The 21,816-nt window shown below is 40.8% G+C and overlaps 1 protein-coding gene across 1 annotated transcript in view; it reads right to left on the bottom strand.

The window, feature by feature from the left end:
- The window catches only part of EPS8 (epidermal growth factor receptor pathway substrate 8), a 124,499-nt gene that overhangs the window by 62,833 nt on the left and 39,850 nt on the right, over positions 1–21,816 (bottom strand). The window contains 2 exon segments of the mRNA XM_042467849.1: positions 5,085–5,165; positions 7,773–7,851. Of these exon segments, the coding sequence (XP_042323783.1) occupies positions 5,085–5,165; positions 7,773–7,851 (160 nt within the window).

Genomic DNA, 21,816 nt, shown 5'->3' with positions numbered 1-21,816 from the left:
TCCAGAATCATGTACCAAAGCACCATCACTACTGAGGCAGATGTAAGGTATTTATGTTTAATTCTGTAATTCTTTCTTTCCATACATACTTATCACATCCGCATACTATGAAAATCCCTTTGGCAATACATCCTTTTATGCAATAAGCCTTAAAAGCTGGGTGCTGCCTTGTGGGCAGGGCATTGTGATCCCATGGAAGCTCTTGATGGCTCACTCTCTCTCTCCTATTTTTTTTAATAGCTGCATACAGTATGGTGTAGTAGTCACTTACAAATAAGGAAGTGCTCAATTGGAGGATCAATACACCACAGAACAGCATGCTTTGATGCTTGGTTGGGGTCTCAAGCAGAGGCTACTTCCACAGTGGGGACTCCCAATCACAGTGGGCAGAAAATCTGCCCCAGGTTTAATTTCAGAGAAGCTAGCCAGCTGCGAACCTATAGTGTTTCAGCAACTTGCAGAGCTTTTAAAAGTTTACACTGAAACCAGTGTGTATTCCACTATCCAACTGGCATGGAAGCCACCAGTTGCCACGGTAGCAATGAATAAGTGTTTTTGTTGTGTGTGTTTTTTCAGGCTATGTGGCCGTGTTCTGGAAGAGTTTTGATTCGTGACGTTTCAACCTGCAACTGTGGTGGCATCTTCAGAGAATGGTGGCATGGAGGTGTGTGGGGTTATACACGGTGTGATCCTTGGTTTGGGTGGGGAGTGGTTACATGTATACAGTTCACACAGTCTACACACCTCCATGCCACTATTCTTTCAAGATTCCAGCCACAGATGCACTACCAAATTTTGGAACTGGAGATGAATCAGATCCAGGTGAACATTCACAGATGAAAACCAGGACAAATGCAGCTAAGCAACATCAGACTGTGCTAAGAAGCAACATTTATTATTGAGGAAGAACAAACAAGCTAGGGAAAGCTGCAGCAGTTTGTTTTGCCTGAGTCACAGAGAGGAACAAGATTCTGTTCCCTCCTGTGTACTCCAACTATTGTGTAACTGAGTGGCCAACTACTTTTGTACTTTGGACTTAATTGGCAGCAATTTGGAAAAACAGGGATAGAGGGTGTAGGAGAGAGAAACTGGGCATTTTAAAAGCAGTTGATAACGTGGAGGGTATAGAACAGGCATTCTCTAAGAAGTTACCCCACCCTGAATCAATCATGCAATATGTGTCAAATTTTTCAAATTGTATCTTCAGAAAAGCTATGGTGCATTACAGACCACCCAAAACGGGTGGTCTGCCGCTCGCATAATTTGCGCGCGGAGGAGCCCCAGCATCCAAACACCAGGCTCCTCCGGCTGCAAAAAAGAAGCCCCAAACTGGCACTTGTTGCGGCACACTTTATGACATGGTGAGCGCCAATGGCACCTTGAGTCATTTGTGTGTGCGACGTGTGGATGCAATGCGTCCGCTACATCAAAATGGCAGCGCCCAGTGGAATGGGCGCTGCCACTTGTGCGGCACCCACGCGTATTAGGGTAGGGGCGTGTGGAAGCGCCGCCGCTTCCTAACCCTAGCATGCTCTCGTGCAACCTAGTACGCGTACTAATGCCCGTGCGGAATGGGCCTATGTCACTGAATGGAAAAGAGCAGTTCTGTGCCTCTTCCCTTCTCAGTCACATCTTGTGGTAAAATATTTCATGCAACACGACTCAGCTATGTGTTGAGCAGCCCTTGACTTGAAGGCATAATATAATAATAATATAAAGAATTTTTATTTATATCCCGCCTTTCCAATTGCAGATCAAGGCGGCTTACAAGACAAGAAACAATAAAATACAGATAAAACATCACAATATAAAAAATTTAAAAACATCATTACTAGGGGAGGAACGGGAATCTATACAAATCACAATTCACTAGGGGCAAGAAAAAGACAATTATTGCACAATCCGGGGTCGAAAAACAACACAAGGAGCAGAGAACAGAACACTATTACCTAGAGTGAAAAAGCCAGCTGGAATAGATGCGTTTTTAATTGTTTCTTAAAAGAAACTAAAGATGCAGAGGAACGGAGCTCTATAGGGAGGCTATTCCACAATGAGGGGGCGGCGATAGTAAAGCCCTCTGTGAGGTCCTCACCAAATGGATTTAGGGACCTCTAACAATTGGTCCCAGATGTTCTGAGTGTGCGGGGCGGATTGTATGGGGAAGACGGTCCTCACAAGTACCCTGGGCCCAAGCCATTTAGGCTTTATAGGGTCAAAACCAACACCTGTATTGAGCTCGGAAGCGAATGGTAGCCAGTGGAGATCTTTTAAAATAGGTGTTTATGTGGTCTGTCCTGGAACTACCAGCGACCAGTCTGGCTGCCATATCTGCACCAATTGAAGCTTCCGGGTTTGGTACAGGGTTGCCCCATGTAGAGCGCATTGCAGAAGTCCAATCGAGAGGTTACCAAAGCAGGTACAAACAGTTTCAAGTCCCGACGTCCAGGTAGGGGCCGCAGCTGGCGTATCAGCCGAAGCTGATACACAAGCACTCCTGACCGTCGCGTCCACCTGGGATGTCAGATGAGCGACGAATCAAGGAGTACTCCGAAGCGGCACCGAGTCCCTCAAGGGGGAGCGTGACCCCATTCAGGACAGGCTGACAAATCTCACCACCCGAACCGAGGGACCTAAACCAGTACCCGTTTTCCCTGGATTCACACTGAGTTTGTTCTCCTCCACCAGCCATTACTGACGCAGCAGGCATCTATAGGAGAGATGCCATCCTTATTACTGCATCAGTCGGAGACACAGAGAAATTATTTGGGTGTCATCAGCATACTGAGAACACCGCGCCCGTGTCTCCCCGGATGATCCTCCCAGCGGTTTCATGGTAGATTTAAAAAGCATAGGGGATAAAATCGCTCCCTGAGGGACACCGGATGTAAGTGCCCTCTTATCGGAGCGACAATCCCCCAGCTCCACCATCTGGAATCTACCCGAGAGGTAGGACGCGGAACCACTGCAAAGCAGTGCCTCCGATACCAACTCCCCCAGGCGTCCAGAAGGATACCATGTTGATGGTATCGAAAGCCGCCGAGAATGTCCAAGAGCACTAACAGGGACACGCTTCCCCTGTCCATGCTCAGACGGAGGCACAACTAAGGCGACCATGGCAGTCTCAACTCCATAGCCCGCCCGGAGCCAGTTTGAAATGGGTCCAGAAAAACGGTGTCATCCAATCTTGGACTGGAAGGCGACTGCTCTCTCGATCACAGCCCCTCATAACATCAGTGCCATAGTATTGTGGAATTGTCATGGGCTCTTTCACATGAGACCTTTTATTGTGAAAAAAAGATAAATCCATCACAATAAGTGATTCCAGCTCAAGGACCCCACTTAAGCACCCTGTTTTATATCTTGAAATTATGGTCTGTGGAAGGTTTTTAAAACTCAACTCAAACCAGGAGGTACAGAATACTTGCACTGTCTTAGTTTTAGAAATAAATGGGTTCTGCCCAGCCACCAGTAACAATGCCCATTATCGTACAGGCTGAGGAAGGAATGGGAGGAGGGGAGCATGACTCATCCTGCGGCCTAACAGTGGGGCAGAAGACAGCAAAAAAGTAAAAAGATAGCAAAATTCCAACACGTGAATGCTCACAAGGCAATCACATTGGAGGGACAAACTCACGACCACACGGGGAAATTTCCCATGAAGCTAATTAGTTCTTATTCACAAGAACAACAGCAAGAATCTTTGATCACGTCAAAAGAGTGACAATATTTTTGCTTTGCAGAATTTTTCTTACTATATATATAAATATATAAGATATATATATATGTATATGCAATTTTTTAAACAATGCACAAGACTAATGTGCAGCGCCTGTGTGTATAGGGTGCCGCCATTATTACGCCCCCGTCACGTGCTAGGGGTGAGGCCGGTGTGGACGCTAGGCCCCCAGACAACCCCTAGCACGTGACGGGGGCGCCTCAAAAGCCTGTCTGTAATGGGCCTATAAGTTCTTTGGCATTGGTTTCCTTTGCTTCATCCTTCAGGTCCTTTGTTATATAACCCTAAATCTTACTCTCAATTTATCCATGGGTGATATCAAAAAGCATCATTTTGGCCCAAAAACCTGTCCTCGACTTATACATGAGATCGACTTATAGTCGAGTATATATAGTGTTTACTAGAGATGAGAGAAACTTAGATATAATTCATTAAAATTAATTAGTTATGCTCTGACATGTTAAAAAAAATCAGCAATGGTTTTAAAATTTATTATTTCAGTCATTAAGTGCCGGCACTGTTAACTTTTTGAGAAAATAATCCCACCTGGGGCGAAAGGCAGGGTATAAATCCAACCAACCAATTAATCAATCAATCAATCAATGATCAAGGGGGAAAGGGGTGCTTGGCTACTATTAGCCATTTTTAGTCATTCTTAATTATTTTGAAGCAATAATTTAATGATTAATGCAATTAATTAATTTTTTAAATTCATCTTATTATTTTTAAAATAGCAAATTTTCTTTGATGTCTTAATGTTAATGTATTAGCACTAACACTAGTGTTGCCTTGATCTATGGAGGTCCTCTGGTTATTGAGTCCTTTCAACCCATGACTACTTTCCAAATGCAAATCCTACACGAGAAATGAGCTGGAGTCTCCCAGAATAAAATTCAGAGCATAAGAGGATATTCACACTGTCAAAATGTTTACAAGGATGGGTAGGGAAAAATATGTGTCTACTGAGGAGGGAACTGTGACAGCTTCATAAAAAGTGACAGGAAATAGCCACAGTCTAAAGAATTTCTTCAGGCAAAAATTTTGTGACTTTGTTCCTTTGAATATCAAGCACTGATGCCACATAAAAAAATATTTGAAAACCTCTCTTAACTTGAAAAGAAATTTGCACTGCAGTACAGGAAATAATTGTTTGAGGAAATTTAAACACAACCCCTTTTTCAATAATTATATTAGTTACTTTAATAGCAGGTATCTCTTTCTTTGGGGAAGGTATAGAAACAAGATTTTGTAGTGTAATTTTTCCCACCGGTGTGTCTGTACAATCCCTGGGGCACGGATATTTTGTATTGTTTTATGGAAGTTTGGAAATTTATCTCTGGATATTCACTGATAAATATCAGCAACAACCTTTCTGATCTCGGAAGACCTTAATGAGTTGCCCTCATCCAATTTAATACAGATCATGTTCCTGCAAGTCCAAACATATTCATAAGTAGTTCATAAGTTTTGGCTTTTTTTTAAAATAAAATTTATTTGGCACTTTAAACATATTTAAGATTGAACATGTTTATATTGCTATAATAAATGGGTGGCCATACCACACTGTGGACCACTTAGGGAATATTAATATTTTTCTGCATATTTATTAGCACACACAATTCAATCCAACAAAATTAAGGAAGATATTCACATATTAAAGTGTGAGCACCTGAGTGTACACACATGCACAGTCAGGGAGCGATGCTCTCAGAAACAAAAAACAGCCTCAAATTACTCAGTCTTAAAATAACTTTAGAAACAGCCTCACAGTACTTAGTCTTTGTTTTAAAAGCCAATTATTACTCAGCTTTTTTAAAACCACAAATAAATTATGCATGGCTTTGGCTTCAACAAACAACTTCAGAACTATTTATAAGTCTATTTAGATTACTGGAAATCATAAGCTCTCCTCTACTAAATGAGGGAGGTTGGGTGGAAATCCCATTAGTAATTTTCCAAGGGTAGAAGGTTGCCTCTGGCAGTTGATAGTATACAACCTATCAGCTGCTACTCATTCAATTGTACATAAACCAACAGGACAGCAGTTTCCCAAGGGGAAAGGTTTTTTTTCCTGACCCTAATTGAGAGCAGATAAATGTATCACTCAAAATTCCTCTGAAGCGTGACCTTCACTGGGGTTAAGCTGGGGCTGAGGGCAGCTTTACCTGAATCCAGACCTGAACTATGCAGGCAGAAAACTATTAGTACACTACACCAGCCCAAGAAATGGTGGCAGAACAAAAAAGTCTGCAAGCAAAGCAAGGCACTGGTTTGCTGGTCAATGACCGAATAAACTTTTACATTACAGTAAGGCACTGGAGAAATAATATGTTCAGAGCATGCAGGTACTATACACTTTCCCTTGCTATCAACCCCAGGAAAAAAATGCAGCCATTAATTTGGTTCCTGAACAGAGTCCCTTTCATAGTACAGAATTATAGGACTATGATTTCACTTTAAAATGCCATGACAATGGGTAATGGGATTGTGGTATTTTGTGGTTTGGTGAGGCACTGGAGCTCTATGGCTGAGAATGCTAAATTCCCCTACCTAAACTACAGATCCCAGGATTCAAAAGGATGGAACCATGGCATTTGAGAGGAATCATAGTGCAATTAGTGTGCAGTGTGGGAAAGTGCTAGGATTCTGGCCTGGAGTCAGCTATTGCAACACTCCAATGTTAGAAAGTGGAGGCTGGAACCAGAGAGTCTGGATTTTACTACAGTGGGCTCTCCACATTCACTGGGATTAGAGGCACAGGACCCCCATGAAAGTGGAATAATCACAAATAAAAGACATTTAACATGCAAGAACACCTTTCTAGGAATCTCTAGGTCTTCCAGTGCAACTCTATGGTCAACTTCTGTCAGAGGTTCACCACAAAATCATGTTAGAGGACCTACAAAAGTCTAGAGGAGTGTTTTCTCTATTAATCTCTGGTCCTCCAGTGCATGTCTATGGTCAACATCCAGCAGAGTTGTAATGGAGGACACAGAGATTCCTAGAGAGAAAATATGAATCAAATTCACAAATAATGAAATCCGCAAAAGTGAAAGCTGCAAATGGGGAAAACCAACAGTAGTTGCTGTTTGTTCATCATGCAAAGAACAGGCTCCAAGTATTGTCCAATGCTATGTTGTGAATCGTGAGAGAGATCTGTACAAGCCTATGCCTAATGAGGGCTCAAGCCTAAGCAGGGATCATAAGAGTTCAGGCCTAACACAACACCTAAGCCTTCACCTAAGCCTCAAAAAACAAGTATCCTGATCCTTGTTCAAGCTGAGGAATTTTTTAGAACTATGGAGATTTATGGTGCCCCTAAAGCGACCCTATCATGGGGTCTTCTTGGCAAGTTTTGTTCAGAGAGGGTTTGCCTTTGCTACCTCTGAGGATGAGAGAGTGTGATTTACTCAGTGGATTTCCACAGTCAAGTGGGGATTCAGACCCTGGTCTCCAGAGTCATACAGCCCAATGCTCAAACTTCATCAGAGTGGATCTTCTATTTATTTAGAAACAACCATTTTGACAGACACCCCAGCACATCCAGCTTGGCAGAGGGAGGCAAGCGATGGGCACATCGCCATCAGCTGTGAATATCTGTGAACACTGAGATGACTGGAAGATGTTCTCTTTGTGCTCCAACTAGATTTTCAAGACAGAATTGGGCAATTTTGGTGCCTCCCCGATATCCTGTTGACAATTGTAGAAGAAGAGAGGGAGTTCATCAATGAGTATGAACTCAAGGGCGGAGTTCAAGAAGTTTCAGGACATTCGCACAGAGTGTTACATCTGAGGATGATTTCAGGCATTACAAGACCAGGCATGGTTTGCAGAATGGCTAAAGGAAAATGTCAGTTAAATGAATACTTGGTGCAGCATTTCCCATCCAACCTCTGAATTTTAACTGTCTGAGAAAGTCTGAAATGGGCCCTACACTCAAGATGTCAATTGCCTCTGGATCAAAATAAAAATATGAGAGTAAGGACTTTTGTATTCTTTTCCCTACAAATTTGGAAAGAGGGCATGTAATACTTACTTTATTTGAGAAGAGTAGTTTCCATATACACTGGGATGGGGGTTGGAAATATGTCCATTCATTCTGACCACAACTCCTTCTGTGGGAAAAGAAGAGAAAGAGAAAAGAAAAATCATTTAAGACATCCAAGCACAACTATTTTGGCCAATACTTCTAAAAGGCTACAGAATAGCCTACTTGTAAGTGACTGTGAAGAAAAGATGTGAGCTTTATAAAACAACTTTTTGAAAAGGAAGACTTTTACTAAAGACACAAAGAAATGTGTGTATTTTACAAAGAAAAGGAAGGGAAGAGAAGGGAAAGGAAAGGAAGGGAAACCAAAATAGCAGCTATATAAACCCTATTACAGTTTCTTTGCTAGAATAACCTAGGTTGGTTTCCATTTGGAAAGAAAGTGGCCTTTACATCACATCTAAACACTGTTTTTTTTTTAAATGTAGCTCTCAATTTCCATAAAAAATAGGGAGCAAGACATTTTGCTGCCTGAAGCAACGGATAAGATGGTGCTTCTTCCCATTCCCTGCACAAAGGTCAAGTTGATTGGTAGATAAATGTTGCTTCAGTGTTCTCAATAGGGAAACAACTTCTTCTGTTGCGTAAGAGGGCAGCAAGTAGTTTCGGGGATTCAGTGCAGACCATGTCACATGCACAGGGATGGTTTTCTGTTCTTTGAAGTAAAAAAAATGGGGGACAATGATGAAGCAATCTTCTGAAACCTCCTCTAGAAGTTACCCATACCTAATTCAGAGCCTAAGCACCATTTCAGCTGCAGCTTTTGGGCTGCAGTTACTGACGTTCCACAGCCATCCCCTCTAAAGCCGAACATTTGAAATCAGCAATTTAGCGCCCCTGTTTCAGGTATACTCTATTAAAAAGAACTTTGGTAATAGGTATTCAATGTTCCAGCTCCTTTTCCAAAAATTACTAGGTATCCAATGTTCCAGCTCTGTTTAGTCAACAGAACCCTGTTTTGCATCCTCAGGACAAGTTTTTTTCTTGTATTATTTCTGAATGCACATGACAGGGCCTGGCTAAGACATTCTGCCCCAAGACCATGAACAAGATGGCACCCACTCCACATACAGAAACTGAAATCTGTACCACTGGAATCTTGTTTCAGCCAATGGTGTCTAGTGGTTCCCATGACAATGGAGTAGCAAGCAAGCAACAATTTATTTCGGTCATTGACCAGTGTAAAACTAAGAATACAATTATTAAAACAAGAAACAATATTGATCTCTGTTATCTAGCATCAATTATTACTAACCATTTGAAGATGTATTTTACACATAATGTAGCAAAATTTTGCTACTTTAAGTATAACAGTTTGGTTCTGACTATCCAATGGATAGCGTAAATAAAAAACATCAGCGTGTCCCAGAAATTAAGTTAAAAGAGAGGTAATCAGCGGGTAGTAATTCCACTCCAGGATTTAGATTAAATTTTGAAGGAGTCATCCAGGCTGTTGGACTTCTTTTGGTGATATGGTTCAGCACCTTGTACAGTTCTTTTATCATTCAGACTGTTCCCATGGACATGGAAGTCGCCATCCACCACTGACTTCAACAATGGGGGATTGAAATCCATCCTCCATTGCACCTACAGGCAGCAGGCTGGCTTGGGATAGAGGATACAAATAACATCAAATGGAGTAGAGAGTTCCATCCTCCAACCCAAGGACCCTTTTCAGCATTGTCACAATTGCCTTCTTTGCAAATCCAAGGATCTGTCACCTCACCCTTACATCCTAAGGTGACTGCCACACTCTGTTTGCCTTAGTATTGACATCAAACTGCAAGCACTTCATGCTGTCTCTTACTTTTCAAGAGAAAAATAAAACTACACAAGGAACGCAGCCAAGCTTGTTCCAAGAGTCGGAAGCAAGGGCAGCCAGCAACTATCAAGTCCCCAGTTTATGTATAAAATTAACATGATCTTCAGAAATGTATACGGTAGCATACTCAGTCTGCAATCACATTTTTATGACCCATCAGCATGTTTTAGTATAAAGTGTTCTTTCCAGTGCATTTAATTAGCACCTTTTTTGCAGGTCTTTTGTTTCTCTAACTTACTGGGCTGAATCTCGTGTTTTTAATTAGCTGTTATAATTTTTGCAGGGGCAATGAAAGTCAAAAAGCTTTCTTCCTTGTACCTAAAGTCATGCCATTTTGTACTAACCTACATTTTGGTGGTTTTTCTCTATCTCTTTAACTGCTTCACACTTTATTGCCCAGAAGAATAAAAAACAATATTTTTAAAAACACAACGAACATTACTAGCTTCTAGTTTCCTTCTGAGTATAATTCAAAGTGCAGCTTTAACTATTAAATCACAGGGGTAGTGCGGTGGCTTAATGGTTAAGACGCCAATTATGATGATCGGAAGATTGGAAGTTTGGCAGTTTGAGGCCCAAGTGCTGCACGATGGGGTGAGCTCCTGTCACTAGTCCCAGCTTCTGCTAATCTAGCAGTTCAAAAGCATGCCAATACAAGTAGATAAACAGGTACCACTTCTCAGTGGGAAGCTATTTGGTGCAATCATGCTGGCCACATGACCACCAGAGCAGTCCTCGGACAATGCTGGCTTTTTGGTTTAGTAACAGAGATGAGCACCAACTCCTACAGTCATTTACGATTAGACATTCATGTCAAAGGACTATCTTTACCTTTACTTTTTAGAAAAACCAAATAGCCATCTAAAACCATTTTTGTAGGTCCTAAGCCCCTTCAAATCACACTGCCAGCATTCAGAAGCAAACTGGAAATTCCCCTCTAAAACATGCAAGATATTGTTATTTTTGAAGTACTTGGTTTTGAGCTCAACATTTGGTGACAAACCATACACCTGACTGTTTCAAAGCTGTTCTGGTAATGAATTTTGGCAGTGCCGCGTGGTGATGAAAGAGAGGGCATGGTCAATGGTAAATACCAGGAGACCTCCCAATGTTGCCCACCCCTGCCTTCAATGATCCAGGATAGGAGTGAGAAAAGTGCAGTCTGTGAGCTGCATGTGGCCTCCAACCCCTTTTAAAAACATCCAAGCTCTTCAGACACCCACAAAGGTCATAGAACAAAACAAAGTTAGGACTGGGCAAAAACTGACCCAGAATAATCAAAGAAGAGCAGAAAAACACCCTCAAAATGTGGTACTTCCCCTCCTTCCCCCAACCCTGTTTAAAAAGTAGGAGGTGAAAACCGTCCAAAAGTAAAACCAGAAATGATACCACACTGCTTCCAGGTCACCAAAGCATTCCCATGCAGCCCACTATGGCAGATGTGAAGCTAAAACCTGGCCTCTACACTGAATGAGGACTTGTTGTTGTGTGCTTCCAAGTTGATTCTGACTTATGGTGACCCTAAGGTGAAACTATCATAGGTTTTCTTAGCAAGTTTCTGCCGGGGGGGGGGGGTGCCATTGCCATCCTCTGAGGCTGTGAGAGTGTGACTTGCCCAGGGTCACCCAGTGACTTTCATGTTCAAGCAGGGATTTGAACCCTCATCTCCAGAGTCCTAGTTAGTCAATCTACTATACCATGCAGGCTCTTGAATGAGGACTAGGGCACCTGAAGGTCTGCATTTTCCAGAATAATCTCCCAGACTGCCCAATAGCTATAATACTCATTTCAGGGATGTGGGTTTTTTTTTTTTCAGCAATCAGTGAGATGACAAACAGCCAGAAAAACAGGGTTCAAGGGCCACATGTAGCCTGGTGGCCATGTGTTGTCCACCCTTGACCTAATAACCTTGTTAATGTTGTCCTTTTTATATAGCATTATCTGCACGTACTTATTTAACAACGTCATGGTATTTTGTAAAGCTACCTGGAATGTCAGCTGTGGCAAAAACACTCCATACAGACAACAACCATATCCTAAGTATTCATAAATAACCTGAAGGAATGTAACTGACAGCATGGCTGAAGAGAACTATTTCTTAAAATGCAACAAAGCTTCTCAAGAAGGTCTTTTATAAACACATATCATACATATGCACCTGTTTAAACCAACTCTGAACGTTGGTTGACATAACTCAGAAGTAGATAAAGTGCCATCTGTGGGATGCATATGATCCTGAAGTGTACCTTTCAGGCCCCTCCAACTCTCCAAAGCAGAAAAACCTTTTCCCCATAGAAAGATGTATCTTCCAGAACCATGGGGAGGGTACAGTTTGTATAAACACATTTCTCCCCTACCCACAGTCTGCTTTGGATATCCAATGTATTTTGTCACCAGACCTGAAAGTACGTTTTCCCAATAGTGTGAAGGTCTTGACCCTGCTAAGGTATAAGAGAAGGCAAATATGGGCCAATGGCCCTCAGAACATTCATACCCTCCAACTGTTCCAAGTTGGCAAGGACAGTCCTTATCAATCTACTTTTTCAGTTGCTTTTAAAATGTACCACTTTCTGGTCTCCCAATTTCCCCCTTTGTTGTCAGCTACTTCCCTTGTTGCAACCAGTTTGCAGTTTTGGAGAGGAGAGGAAGGGGAAGAATCTTGATCTTTTACTTAGGCAAAAGCAAACTACTGCATTCCCTCCTAGTTCTTTTTCATTAGCAATTTTTATCATTTTGATTACACTCTGATGTTGTTTGGCTACATATTTCCCAATTTTCATCTGCAAAATACTGGAGGGTATGAAATTGTCCATCCCAGATTGGAAGACATTTGGATTTTAGGTGCTTTTACCACCTTATATCTTTTTATGCAGGTTTCTCATAGAGTCACCTTGGAACTTTCTGTGTGCAAGCATGTGCCCTACTACTGAGCCACAATTCCTGCTAAGACGCCTCTAGATTTTACCTTTTACAGAACATTTTTGCACAATTTCAAATAACACATTGTCAAGCCACATGCTTCTCTTGCTCATTTTCAGACTACAGGTTGAGTTTTAAGAGCCTAAGAGCTTTATTTCTGGATGGACTATTCCTCAAAGTTGTAATTTTAAATTTTGCATTTTTGAAAGCTTTTATTTCTGTTACTGAACATGGTGTCGAAGTCAAGCAAAATGTATTCAGCAGTTTTACGTATGGCTGCATTTGAAATATTTCTGAAATAATCTGAGGTTCATTTCAGAGACTGGACTAAGAGAAGCCACAGCTATCATTTTTAATGAAGAAATTCCACTGAAATAATATGTGGCATACTTGGTTAACCAAAATGATTAAGTCTGCTATCTAGCTATGACATTGACATGGATATTTTTTGCAAATTTCAGTTAAAGCTCAGGTTGTGCTTTTGGCAGGAGGAGAGCTGGGTCTGTCCATGATTTCATCCATAATATAAGACAATGTACTGCTATATAATTTCAGGACATCAATACTGCCAATGAATACACTCATGCTGCTAGTCTGAACTTTAAACTAAGTATCCAAAGTGCTTAACCCTATTCTTAAAATAACTTTAGCATCTTGGATAGTTCCGTTGTTAAATTCAAATTAAACCCAAGCATGGATTCATCATCCCACTGACATGGATGCTACCATCTGACATTGCCTGCTGCTCAATGTAGGTAAGGGCATATCAGACAACTGAGCTGCATGTCGGTCAGCACAGTGTAGCCTTGACTAAGGGATGGTACCTTGATCATGATGGAATTGGAAAGAAAAGTCATGGGTGGTATAAAGCACAGCTTCAACAAAGTGGAGGAAGAGAAGACAAACAGAGAGAGGGTAAGCTAACCATTCAAGGCCTGAAAAACCTAGAATGGTTGTAGTGGATGTACAAAGGATGTACTGGAATATCTGCCAGGGTTTGTCCCCTCCTGTTGGAATTTGGTGGCACAGTGACAGTAAAAAGAAAGTTATTTCTGGAGGAAACATGCACTTTGTTTAAAAGAGGTCAGATTTCTGGGAGGCTCAGGGTGTGTTTCTGCTTTCAAAGAAGTCATGCTTTGTTTTAACTTGGAAATAGCTTTTGTTTTGCATTTGCTGCTGAATTTGGTGGCAATTGTGTGGGATGCTTGGGATGTGAAAAAAATGGGCAGGGGCTCCATGTAATCTATGGTTAGAGATGTTGCTCACTACTGCTGTAAGAGGAGACATGAAAAGTGGTGACATGTTAGGGAGCTGTCAATTTATGCAGCTCTATTAATGTTGGTAATTAATGAGAATCGGCTTAATTTAAGCTTTCTGAAATGGAAGACTGTGCACTTTTTTTTCTTATGTAACTTTGAAATATAGGGGACTGAGATGATGCTGTATAAATAATGCAAAGTTTAGCATAAGAAGGATTTTTAAAGCTTCCCCATGAACTGAGAGCTGAAGTTCTATATGAATCTATCTTTCTGTATTCCTCACCAACAGATCCTGCTACAATGCAAATGCTGAACCAGATCATAAAAGAAATAACCCAAAAGTTATCATAGAGTCCTTTTAGGAATTTGTATAGTGCCAGGCAGAACACTGGACGAGATATCCCATTCAAGCAAGCAAAGAAGGCAGCATTTATTAAATAGTCAACAAGACCATTAATAACATAATTCACAGCACTAATTTAAAGTTTGCACTGGCTTCACAGTACTCATTGAAATCTTGCAATATACTCACATAGCTTTTGGGGGAATCTTTGTAGAGTTTCCAGAGTTAACCCCTGAAGTCACAAGACTCTCCAATTTCTTTACACAATCAACGCATCATTTAGGTGCAAATGGTCACACAGACTGGGCAAACATGAAGATGCTGTACAGGTACAATCTAAAAGTGTACAGTGAGAATGAGAAATTTCAGCATAACATGAATTTACTTGTGAGAGAGTCTGGAATGATCACAAATCCCTACCGAGTGTATTTCTGTTGGCAAACCTAGGTGTGCTACAAAGCTTCAAAAAGTTACTTTTGGGGCTACAGCTCCCGGAATCCTCTAGCCAGCAGCTGAATTTGGGCCCAAGGTTATGAATTCTTCTTGCACATTATGGGTTCTTGAAAAGATGTTCCTGACAGTCTTCCATGTATGGGATGCAATGCAAAAACTAGTCCCTTTATGGTCAAACTCTGTGATACAGATGTTTCTGCTGGCATTCTGGTTTGAAATAATAAAGGCACACACACACGCAAACATATATATCTAAAGAGGATTTTTAGTTTCATGTTCCTGGCCTATCCAGTGGAGCAAGGTTATGTCTTTATGTATCTGTATATGTCCTTGAATGCTTCTTGTATAGGTAATATGACCCTTTTTAAAATTCAGGAAACATTGAGCAACTCCTGGTCAATGGTACTGCCTTCCTGCCCACAACCCCATTTTTCAGTACAGTACTTCACATTCCTCAGAGGAGAAGCTGTCCTTGAAGCTTTATTTGTTGTTTAACTCCACTGGTTTTGAGAAACAGTTCCACTTAGTTTAAAAGGGATAGGGAAAGGCTACAGAATCTAGAGCAAACTGGGTTTTTCAGCCCTTTTCCAAACTGAGTGATGCAGGTTTACATCATGGGAAGGAAAAGCAAGAATTTTATTTAACTGTTGAAACACTTTCTGTTCTCCTTTTTACTCTGTTTTAAAAGGATATACCCCAGATTTGGCACTGAACAGGCCTGACATTGTCTGGACTGTTGGCGCCAGACTTGGGGACTGGGCCCTGCATCATTCAGACTCCCCTAGAGGATGGGAGGACAAGAGTTTATTTGGCCCATGTAGACAGGATCTATATAAACCAGGGATGGGGAATGTGTAGATCTCAAGTGTAATTGTAATGTTTTTATAAATCTTGTAAGCCGCCCTGATCATTTTTTATGGAAGGGCGGGGTATAAATAAAATTTATTTATTTATTTTATTTAAGCCCCACCATTTCTTGCCTTTAGCTATTTTGGTTAGGCTGATGGGAACTAAAGCTCAAAAGCATCAGGAGGACTACACAATCTTCATTTTCAATATAAATCCTTTACAACACTTTACCGAAAACCTTCTCATGCCTTAAAAATTTCAAAAGCCAAAATGAGACATTTATTGCACCCTTCCACTCAGACTAAATGGGTTGCAGAAATGACCATTCTGCCTTTTCCAGAAACCACACGTCCAAAGCAGCCATATTAATTTTCAAAAGCTTAGCACTATTTAGCATAGAACAGAGTAAGTGGTTGTCCATGGTTATTAATGAATGGCTTTTCTGATTTTATTGCTTTTACTGCTTTTTATCACTACTGTTTTATGGCACCTGTTTTTATTGTTGAACTACCCTGGAGTTTTCTGGAAAAAACTGAAAGCACTATATAAATGAAAATGCATAAATGTATACATTATTAAATAAATAATGTCCCCCCACAAAAGGTTTCTATGAAAAGTTCCACACATTTTAACAGCTCTAGGAAATAACAGCTGTGTCACTGACATGAAATTTTGTTCACTATGGTCAAAGTAAAAAAAAGCAGAGCTGGTTGAATGCCAGCATCTGGTGAATATACTACATCTTGCAAGTGCTTTGCCACTGTGCGTGTAAATAATAATTTCAAAAATCCCTGCAAACGAATAGGATTTTAAAAAATCAATTCCATTTTTATTATGCCCTGAACAGCAATATATGTGTAAATAAACAACAAAAGACACAGCAACTTTGGAGACAGCATTTTTATTAAACTCTGCTGAACTAGAAGTGAAGGCGAAAACAACGCTTCAAAACTGCAAGACTGTGCTAGTAACACAATATTCTGCCCATTTTTAAGACTGAAAACTCTCACCAACACAGGGTTCAGACATGAATGAGGAGTCAGGAGTTTTGATCTGACTCATGCTTCCTGCTCCCAGCTTTCCCACACATCTTAGACCTGTGCAAGAGTTACCATGCTTTTTTTCAACACTGGATTCACGGGACTGGATACTCCCTACCTTCCTGTCATCATGCTCCTCACTGAAGAGAAGAGGTTACTGTTGGCATAGAGGCTTTCCACTTAAGCAAGACCCCTGTTTTTCCAAGGTTCTTAGACTCACAGAATCATAGAGTTGGAAAAGACCACAAGGGCCATCTAGTCCAAACTCCTACCATGCAGGAACTCTCAATCAAAGCACCCTTGACAGACGACCATCCAGCCTCTGTTTAAAAACCTCCAAAGAAGGAGACTCCACCACTTTCCGAGGAAGTGTGTTCTACTGTCAAAAAGCTCTTACTGTCAGGAAGTCCTTCCTAATGTTCAGGTGGAATATCTTTCTCTGTAGTTTGAATCCATTGCTCTGGGTCCTGTTCTCTGGAGGTGGCATTTGCATTGTGCCGTTGCAAATATGCAGATGAATACACTTAGCTAGATCCACAGCTGGAGTGCCACCAAAAAACCAAGATCAGAAACAGACTTGTGTGGTGATGAGGGCAAGTATAACCTTCAGAAAGAGAGACAGACAGACACACAGAGACAGACTCATTTGCTCCAAAGGACCTCTTGGCTTTTGCACATTAGCCACCAAATTTATTTTTCATGGACGCTGTAACATATCATGACTATCTTATGAATAGCAAGCCTCTGTTTATATTTGTCAAATCACATCTCTCAACCAACACTGAACAGATGCTGCTCCAGGCGGGATAGCTCACTGTTATTTCCTGAGGAGTGATCCAATAAATACATATAGAAAAAAAGACAGGGCACACTATCAGTCAGTGCGAATATCTGTCTTATAAAAACAACTTTAGTATCTCAGTTCAACTTCACAGGAAGGTCTGCATACTGTAGTTCATACATATAAACTAAACTTTCTGTCAGCTTTTGCTCCTCCTAATTCCCAAAACAGAGCTACTATTTTAAAGGGCAATTTCTTCAGTTCCTCACCCTATACAAAGAATGTTGAGGGTTATTTGAGCCAAATTGTGTAAGCTAGGCTAACCAGAAATCCCCATTAACCACCATAACCACCAACAACAGTGCCTCTCCTTCTTCCCTTGGCATCTTTCATTATTTGTACAAGGTCATACTCATTTTTCTAGAAGTTGACACAACACCCATTTCTCCTTCTTCACATTAGGTTATTCAACTGCATAACTGTCACTGTCCGAAATTTCTACTGGGGCTTCCACCTGCTGTTGGCAGATTTTTAAATTACCATTTAAGTTTTATATATATATATTACAATAGAAACAGGTAAGAATTACCTCTGACTCACTTGTACCTCCTCAGCGCCCTCCTGAGAATCCTAAATACATATTCCAAACTACAGTTAGCTCTAATTCACTCACACATATCTGTACAAATACCTCGACAAGACAATTACTGAACAAGTACATGTACCTGTTTCTTGGATCAATTATTGATCAAAATGGAGACTGCAGTCATGAAATCAGAAGAAAGCTAGGATTGAGAAGGGCTGCTAGGAAAGAACTAGACAAAACCCTCAAGTGCAAACATATAAAATTGAACATTAATGCTAGGATCATCCAAGCCATGTTTCTCAACACCATGAACAGATGTGAAAGCTGGACAGTGAAGAAAGATCAAGAACAAAGACCAACTCAATTGAGATGTGGTGCTGAAGAAGAGTGCTGAGGATACTGTGGATGGCTAAAAAAAGAAACAAATGGGTCCTATAACAGATCAAGCCTGAACTCTCTCAGGAAAGCAAGATGTCAGAACTGAGGCTGTTGTATTTTGGCCACATCATGAGAAGGCATGACTCACTTAAAAGGACTATAATGCTAGGAAAGTTAAAAGGCAGTACTAAGCAAGGAAAACCACAGGCCAGATGGTTAGACTCAAGCAGGGAGGTCATAGGCCTGAACCTGCAGAACCTGAGCAGAGTGGTTCAGGATACAGCGTCTTGGAGATATCTAATTCACAGAATCACCATGAGCTGAGGTTGATTTGAAGGCAGTTAACAACAATAACAAACACATAGGAAAGATAATCATAAAAGAAGTGGAGGAGAAGCAGGGAATAGAAAAGCTCACATAGGTTGAATGCTACTTAAATAGTTTAAATGATCTAAATTAATCTTGGAATTATTCTAAGAAAACGGACTACATGTTTAAATATGTGTTGCCTTGTTGTTGTTTGTTGTTAGCTGCCCTCAAGTCAGTTCTGACTCACGCCGACTCTGTGGAAGAGACATCTCCAAGAATTGCTATCTTCCACTGCCTTGCCCAGATCCTGAAAGCCCTTGCCTATAACCCCCTGATTGAGTCTCTCCATCTGGTTTGTGGTCTTCCTTTCTTTCTTCCACTCTCCACCTTTCCTAGCATTCTCTGAAGATGCCAGCCACAGATGCTGGCAAAACATCAGTAATAAATTCTTCTAGAACATGGCCATATAGCCCGAAAAACCCACAAAAAACTATTTCCTAGCATTATTGTTTTTTTCTAGTGATCCGTGCCTTCTCATTATGTGGCCAAAGTACAATAGTCTCAGCTTAATTATCTTTGGTTACAAGGAGAGCTCTGGTCTGACCTGTTCAAGAACCCATTTGTTTGTCTTCTTGGCTGTCCATGGTTTCCGAAGTACTCTTCTCCATCACATTTCAAATGAGTTGATTTTCTGTCTGTCTGCTTCCTTCACTGACCAGCTCCCACATCTGTACATGGCCTCCTATTGAACACTATAGCCTTCAACAAGGTCTTCTGTAAAGGTTTTAGATGTGATCAAAAATGCATCTGAACAGTTAAGACCAGTGCACCAGCTGTGTTTGTTCCTTTAGAAGTTAGATCTGGCTACAGTGACACATGCCTTGATTACACTCTGTTTAGACTACTGTAACACACTCTGCCTGAAGCAGTCTTTAAAGATTCTTCAGAAACTTCAGTGGGTACAATATACTGCAGTTAGAATGCTGGCCAGGGCCAGTTACAGGAATCCTGTAACTCCCTTGCTGAAACAAGTTAACTGGCAACCAGTTTGTTTCCAAGCACATTTCAAAGTGTGGCCTAGTTCAAGACTATCTGAAAGATTGTATCTCCCTATACAAACTTGCCTGATTATTAAGATCTTGGGGGGGGGGTCTCTTGGCTCATCTGGTGACAACACATTTCCATGGCTGCTCCCAGCTGTCAAATTCTTTTCGATGCTGATCCTCCCCTCTGCTCTCCTTTCATGGGTAAGTAAAAGCCATTTTATTCAAACAGACACTTCATGATTTGTTGGTTACAGAGAGACTTATAATGGGGAGTGATTGTTCATGTTTGTACTTTATTATGTTTTAAAATGATTTTATATAGTTGGCTCCCCATGCCCATGGATTCCTTATTATGGATTCAGTAATCTACAGCTGGAAAATATTTTTAAATATAAATAAAATCCAAAAGGCAAATCTTGGTTTTGCCATTTTATATCAGGGACACCATTTTGCTATGCCATTGTATTTAATGGGAGTTGAGCATCCACAGATTTTGGTATCTACAGGAGGTCCTGGAACCAAACTCCAGTGGATGCCAAGGGCCTACTGTACTTTTTAGAAAAATTAATGGTGCTTAAAAGGGATGGTTGTTTTAATTGTGCTTTATATTTTTATTAACCAGTTTTCACTTATCTTGTTTTAGCCCTTTGTGAATCAAAATCAGAGTAGTCGAAATAATAATAATAATAATAATAATAATAATAATAATAATAATATATTTAATTTATTTATATGCCAGCTTTTCCTCAGCTTGAGGAATCAAAAGAGCTTATAGAAATTAAATGTAATACAAACAAACTGTTCACATCATTAAAAACATGCTAAGTAAAATATAGCTAAACTATCAGTAGAAAAAATAATAAACTGAAAAGCAACGTATGGACAATGCAGTCCCAATTTATCAATGCCATTCTGGTGATAAGTGTCCTAGCAGCAAATTCTACACAGTTGAAAGTCCAATGGTGCCTTTAAGACGAAGTTGATAACGTTTCATTGCTTCCTGTCAGAAGGGAGTAAATTACTGGGCAGAAGACAGACCAGGCAAAAGGAGGAAAGCGAGACCAGAAACAATCATCCACTTCAGTTCTGTCCATTTATCAGTCCAAGGAAACAGCTCCAGTAAAATGCTGATCTTGAGACTGCTTTGCTTTACGAGTGAGTAGAGGGCAGATTTTCAATGGTGAAAAATCCACATGGTTGATAGAAAAAGCTGCAATCTCCCCACATGGGAGACAACTATGTATGAATAGAGCCAGTGTAGCCTAGTGGTGTGGGTGTTGGACTATGACTCTGGAGACCCGGGTTCAATTCCTGGCTGAGCCATGAAACCCACGGGGTGACTTTGAGCAAGTCACACTCTTTCAGCCTCAGAGGAAGGCAATGGCAAACCCCTCTGAACAAATCTTGCCAAGAAAGCCCCATGATATGTTCGCCTTAGGGTTGTCATAAGTTGGAAATGACTTGAAGGCCCACAAAAACAATGAAATCTCCCAGATAAATGTAGGGCAATCATTTCCAAATAATGTAATTCCCATTCCAGAATCACTAAGTCCTTACTCCAGGGTTTCTCAACTAGGCTTCCCTGGAATTCTGCAAGAGGTTGCTGGGGATTCCACAAGATATTGTGACTGGGGGGGGGGGCGGGACATTTTTTATTGAGTGGTAGTTATAATAAGTTTTATACAGGGGTTCCTTGAGACTTGAAATCGTTTCATGGAATCTCCTAGGACAGAAGTGGGCAAAGTATCACCTGCAGGCCACATCTGCTCCCTCCCCCCAGCCATTTCTTTGGGACACAGGGCCCTGCAGGCATTTGGTGGTTTAAAAAAGAGTTTGTTTTTTTCATGAATGAGTACAATAGGAGATGTGGCCCTCCAAGGTTTTTGGAGAGGACTAATGCAGCTCCCTAGACTTCCGAAATTTCCTACACCTACTCTAGGGTAAAAAGGTTGAGAAAGGCTGCCTTCACTTTTGCCAATATTCCCCTAAGACCTGACCTCCAAATTAGTGTAGCTGGGCCACATCCCACTCCCACTCTTTTCCAGTTGCCATGAAAGAAGAGTTTTCTAGCTTCATTTTGCTTATTACCATTTTCTGGTCTTGTTTCCTGTCTTGCACCAGGATGGGGTTACTGTATAAGACTTTGCTGCATCCACAAGCATTATCATGTTTAAGAGACCTTGGCCTAGAACATAATAATAATAATAATAATAATAATAATAATAATAATAATAATAATAATAATAA

The sequence above is a fragment of the Sceloporus undulatus genome, chromosome 5 (assembly GCF_019175285.1).
Source record: "Sceloporus undulatus isolate JIND9_A2432 ecotype Alabama chromosome 5, SceUnd_v1.1, whole genome shotgun sequence".
NCBI classification, from domain to species: Eukaryota; Metazoa; Chordata; class Lepidosauria; order Squamata; family Phrynosomatidae; genus Sceloporus; species Sceloporus undulatus.
The sequence above is the reverse complement of the archived record's forward strand: the minus strand, read 5'-3'. Positions and strand labels throughout refer to the sequence as shown.